At 49.3% G+C, this 4,533-nt stretch overlaps 1 protein-coding gene across 2 annotated transcripts in view; it reads right to left on the bottom strand.

The window, feature by feature from the left end:
• Positions 1–3,998, bottom strand: part of Cass4 (Cas scaffold protein family member 4) — a 43,564-nt gene extending 39,566 nt beyond the window's left edge. For both annotated transcript variants that reach the window (XM_033767151.1, XM_033767150.1), the window contains exon 1: positions 3,776–3,998. In XM_033767151.1, coding sequence (XP_033623042.1) covers positions 3,776–3,811 — 36 coding nt within the window. In that variant the 5' untranslated portion in view covers positions 3,812–3,998. The remainder of the gene's footprint in view (positions 1–3,775) is intronic.
• Between the last annotated feature and the right edge of the window lie 535 nt (positions 3,999–4,533).

Below are 4,533 nucleotides of genomic sequence, written 5' to 3' on the forward strand. Positions count from 1 at the left end.
CCATGACGCGGAGAGAAGCAGCTGCTTTCCGCCTCAGGACTGAGGGAGCCACAGCAGAGTCTGAAGTCGCTCTGGCTCACAGACCTGAAGCCTCGCGCGAGGCCAGCCAAGTCCCACAGGGCCCAGCACACCCGACACAGTCACACACGGCTGGATCTAAGCCAACCCCGAGGATGCCGAAGGTTTTTCAAAAGTCCCGTCTTTGCCTTGATCTTCCTTGACTGAGTCTACGCCATTCTGCTGTGTGAGACGGGAGAGGACCGAGGGGTGTCTACTTCACAACTGCGGCTGAATCCAAAGCACAACTCTCGAAATGTTCTTGAAAGATGAATACTGGGCAAGCCGCTATTCGCTAACAGGGTAAAAGATCTCGTTTGAAAACGCCCTTCTGAAACCAGTGAGCCGACAGCTGTGTTTCCATTGGCGGTACTGAGGACTGAACCCACGCCTTTGCATTGAGCTACATCCCCTGCCCTGCTTTCTTCTTTCATTTTGACACAGGGTCTCACAAAGTTGCTTAGTTTCCCAGGCTGAGCTCAAACTTGCAGCCCTCCTGCCTCAGCCTGCTGGAAAAGCAGGTGTGCACCACTGTGCCCGGCCAGCTGTCTTTATAAAAGAGATAAAGTATGGATTCGAGAGAAACTACCGTAGAAACCAGGTTTAAAGTCGAGTCAAAGTTCAGAAATTCTCAGAACATAGCAGAAAACAAGTGCTAATGTTTATTAATCCTCCTTCAAGTCCTGCACATGGCAGAGAAAAAAATGTGATGGTGGTGGTGCTGGGGGCTGTGTATGAAGTTGCTAATTTCAAATCACCTCTAATGCCGCGCACACATGGGCGTGCGCACACACATTCACGCCCACACACGGACTGACACCATGCCACAGAGGGGGCTGAATCACTAATGTGAATGCAGACTGTATCTTTAGGAATAAGCATGTTTAAGCCACCAAAAGCTCAAAGCAAGGACTCGCATATGATAAAAAGAAATCGCTCATTCACCTCCTCTTTTAGAACTAATGTTCCAGCATTTTTTGAGTAGAGGTGAGTGTGGAGCCCGCAGGCCGGAGTGCAGTGAGCCAGTGAAGGAGACGGCAGCTCCACCACTCTGCCCTGCGTAAGGACTCCCGTGTCTGTCGCAGCTGCAGTGCTTGAGGTCACTGCCTCCCATTGCTGGTATTGTCATATTTAGTTTTAGGTGCTCTTGTAAAACTAGGAGGCTGAAGCATAATAAAGCGGCCTGGTAAACACACAATCTGCTGTGTGGTAAAGGGAAAGCTCTGCTGATGGGACTGTTGGGGAGCAGGCAGCGTTTATCTCCCATGGGCCCACGGCAGCTCTGGGTCTGGGAGGGTGATTTGGAGTGAGAGCCGGAGCTCTGAATACATCAAAGCTGAGGGCTACCTGCACGGCACCACCCTCGAAAGCACTGTGTTAGCATCGAAAAAGTGATGAAATGACAACGTAGGCATCCCAGTTAGTGATCAGCTGTGCTGATGTGACCTGAACCCTGGTGTGCACCATGGTAAAGCCACGAAGCTAACAGTTGTACTCAGTGCTACTAGACATGTTGTTAGAGGTGGAAAGAGGGCATGTTATCTTATATGTGCATTGACAGGGGTTCACAAGGAACCAGAGACACAGTAGCTGAAGTGGCTGCTGGCCTAGGAGGCAAAGATGGGGTCTTCACTCTGCTATGCGCAGGGGTAGTTTGTGCGAGGGGAGATGGCACGAGCTGGCAACCCATGGCCTGAGGACCCAATGCAGACAACTGATCTGGGAGTTAAGAATGATTTTATATTTTATAGGTTGGGTGGGGTGGTGCACACTTGTAATCCCAGCCCTGGGGAGGCTGAGGCAGGAGGATCACTGCTTGTTCAAGGCCATCCTGGGCTACACAGTGAGTTCACGGCCAGCCTGGACTATACAGCGAGACCTTGACTCAGAAATAAAACGCAAATTAAAAAATTAATAATTATTTATGTTTTGAAAGGGTTATGAAAACAGAGAATATGCAACAGAGATTTATGTGGCCCATAAAGTGAAAAATACTGTTTGGCTCTTTGTCTCAGGGTGAGAATGTGGGAGCCAGCTAGAGCTGGGGTCCCGGGGTGCAGTCTGCCTGGGTTTGATCCTGACAGTGCCACTTCCTGTCTCAGCCCAACCAAGCTGTTTCCCCATCCTTGACTCGAAGGTGAAAGCAATACCACTGCTTAACAGAGAGGTGGTGCAGAGATGAGACAAGGGCGAGCACAGCACAGGGCCTGGGGCGCCGATGATTCATGAGCAAGAATTACCGGCATTGGCCCGACCCGGGGAGCGAGACAGCACAGAGGTGCTAAGGATATCAGTTGTGTCCTATGCAGGCTGTGTACAAACCGCAAAGTGCCACATAAATAATCCAGGCAGAGTAAGTGGCACAAAAATAAAAAGAGATGTAAGTCATAAAGAAAATCTAGTCTCTGAAAAGAAAAAGTCAGGGGCTGGGGATTTATCTCAGTGGCACTGTGCCTGCCTCACAAACACCAAGGTCCTGAGTTCAATCCCTGGTACTGGGAAAATAAAAAGTCAACGTTACGAAAGAAAAGAGCAGTGGATTCATCTAGATTAAGGAAATTGGGGCCTGACACATGACACCATGTGTGACCCCACAATGAAGCCTGGGTTGGAAAAGCAAATAACAGGCACAAAAGAGAAAAAGGGCAGTTTTGGGAAATCTGAATATAGACTGAATATTAGAATGGGATCTTTAAATTAGCATGAACTATACGTGGGTGCGGGGATGGTGTGGTTCTGGAGGTGAATGTCTCCGGAGACCCATGATTGGGTGTTTACAGGTGAAGCATCATTATTTCTGTCATTTACATTCAAATGGTTTAGCAACGATGCCAACATAGTGCTCATGTCCCAATATTCACAAGTACACGCACACAAGTACGACAAGTTGCCAGAACTGAGATTCGAGCGGGCTAATCCAGGAGTTTGCTGAGTTGCTTACCCCACCTCCATTATTCCAAAGGGCAAAGTTCTAAGGTAAGTAGCTGTTTACACACAGTCTACCTCTACCTCAGAGGACGTCGTGGGTTACTTAGCCATATGTTCCACGAGTGGGAATTGTCATTATTGCAATAAATATTTTACTATTTATGTAAGCAATTGTTTCATTTCTTGTTTTTCTTCTTGCTCTACTTAAACATTTAAAGGAATGTAACCGAAATTTTTAAAAAGCCATAACCCTGAGCTTCACTTTCCTTGAGTCTGAGTAAGTGCAGGTGGCAGCCACTCTAACTTCTAACTAGGGCACCTTCTTGACTCATACACAGACTTGCAGTAGGTGTGACAGGTCCACAAGTTACCATGACGACGGCGCAGGGTGACCTTAGTGGATTGAGTGGGGAGGCTGAAGCTGAGGTTTGGGGAGCACAGGAATGGGTCAGGACACTGAGAGCCACACTGAGTGCCCTCAGGGTCCAGAGGAAGAGACTGAGCTGGGCTGAGACTGAGATGCACATTTGCTTAAGAAGTTTGTGTAGACAGAATAAGATGGACTCTACTCTCCGCTGTCTACTGTGAAGTCATTGGCACCCACCTCAGAAGCCAGCTGGTAAGGAGCTGTACAGGACCTGGATTTCCTGCCCTTGAACACACGTTCGACTCACCCATTGCAAACTCACGTGTTACTAGTATTCACCTTTGCCTTCATTGGCAGCTCAGAACTAAAACTGGTCAGATTCATCCCCAGGCCCCGCTCCGTGCACACAGCCCCGGCACTCACCTCGGGCACACCGTGCCGGATGCCGGTTCCCCTCATGCCTGCGGTGTGGAGAAGCTCCTCCGAGTCACCCCGGCCGTATCTCCAGCTTCACACACGCACACTTCAGCGTCACCGCCTGCTGCTGGCTGGTTCTCAGAAGCCAAGTCCCATGGAGCGATCGGCCGACACGTAGGAAGCTGTCAAGAAGTCTCTTCCAGCAGGCAGACTTTCTGGAAAGCGCGATAAGTGTAAAATGAGAGGGGTGACGGAGGGAGGAACCAGAAATGTAAGCCACGTTCACTCCTCATCGCCTGATGTCTCACTTTGTCTACGAGTAGAGGTTGTCACTCATTTTCTGTGTGAAACCACAAAAGAAGAAGGAAAAAAAAAAACTCTTCTGCTTTATGGGGTAAAGTTCCTACTTTGAAAAACCTCGGGTAGGAACAGACATCCGTCTTGCTTTTGAATATTATGGAACAATTTCCACTCAACAGACCAGCCTCACTTCCCTTCTGAGGCCACTTGGCGGAATTCCTGAAGGTGGTCAATGTTCGTTCTTTCTGCTCCCTAACAGCTGCCTCATGACAGCCAGGACAGAACAAGTCAAATGGGGTACCTTAGAGGACAGTGCCCAGCCTGGTGTCCCTCCTGCTGTGAACCCGATACTCACCATCTGGTCCTTGCTCACCATACTCGGTGGAGAGCATTTTCTCATCCCCAGCGGGCACCGCGCTGACTGAGTGCTGCACTTGTGTTATCTCTGAAATCTCACAGGCCAT

This window comes from Fukomys damarensis, unplaced genomic scaffold, assembly GCF_012274545.1.
Source record: "Fukomys damarensis isolate Sample0158 unplaced genomic scaffold, DMR_v1.0_HiC HiC_scaffold_22, whole genome shotgun sequence".
Lineage (NCBI taxonomy): Eukaryota > Metazoa > Chordata > Mammalia > Rodentia > Bathyergidae > Fukomys > Fukomys damarensis.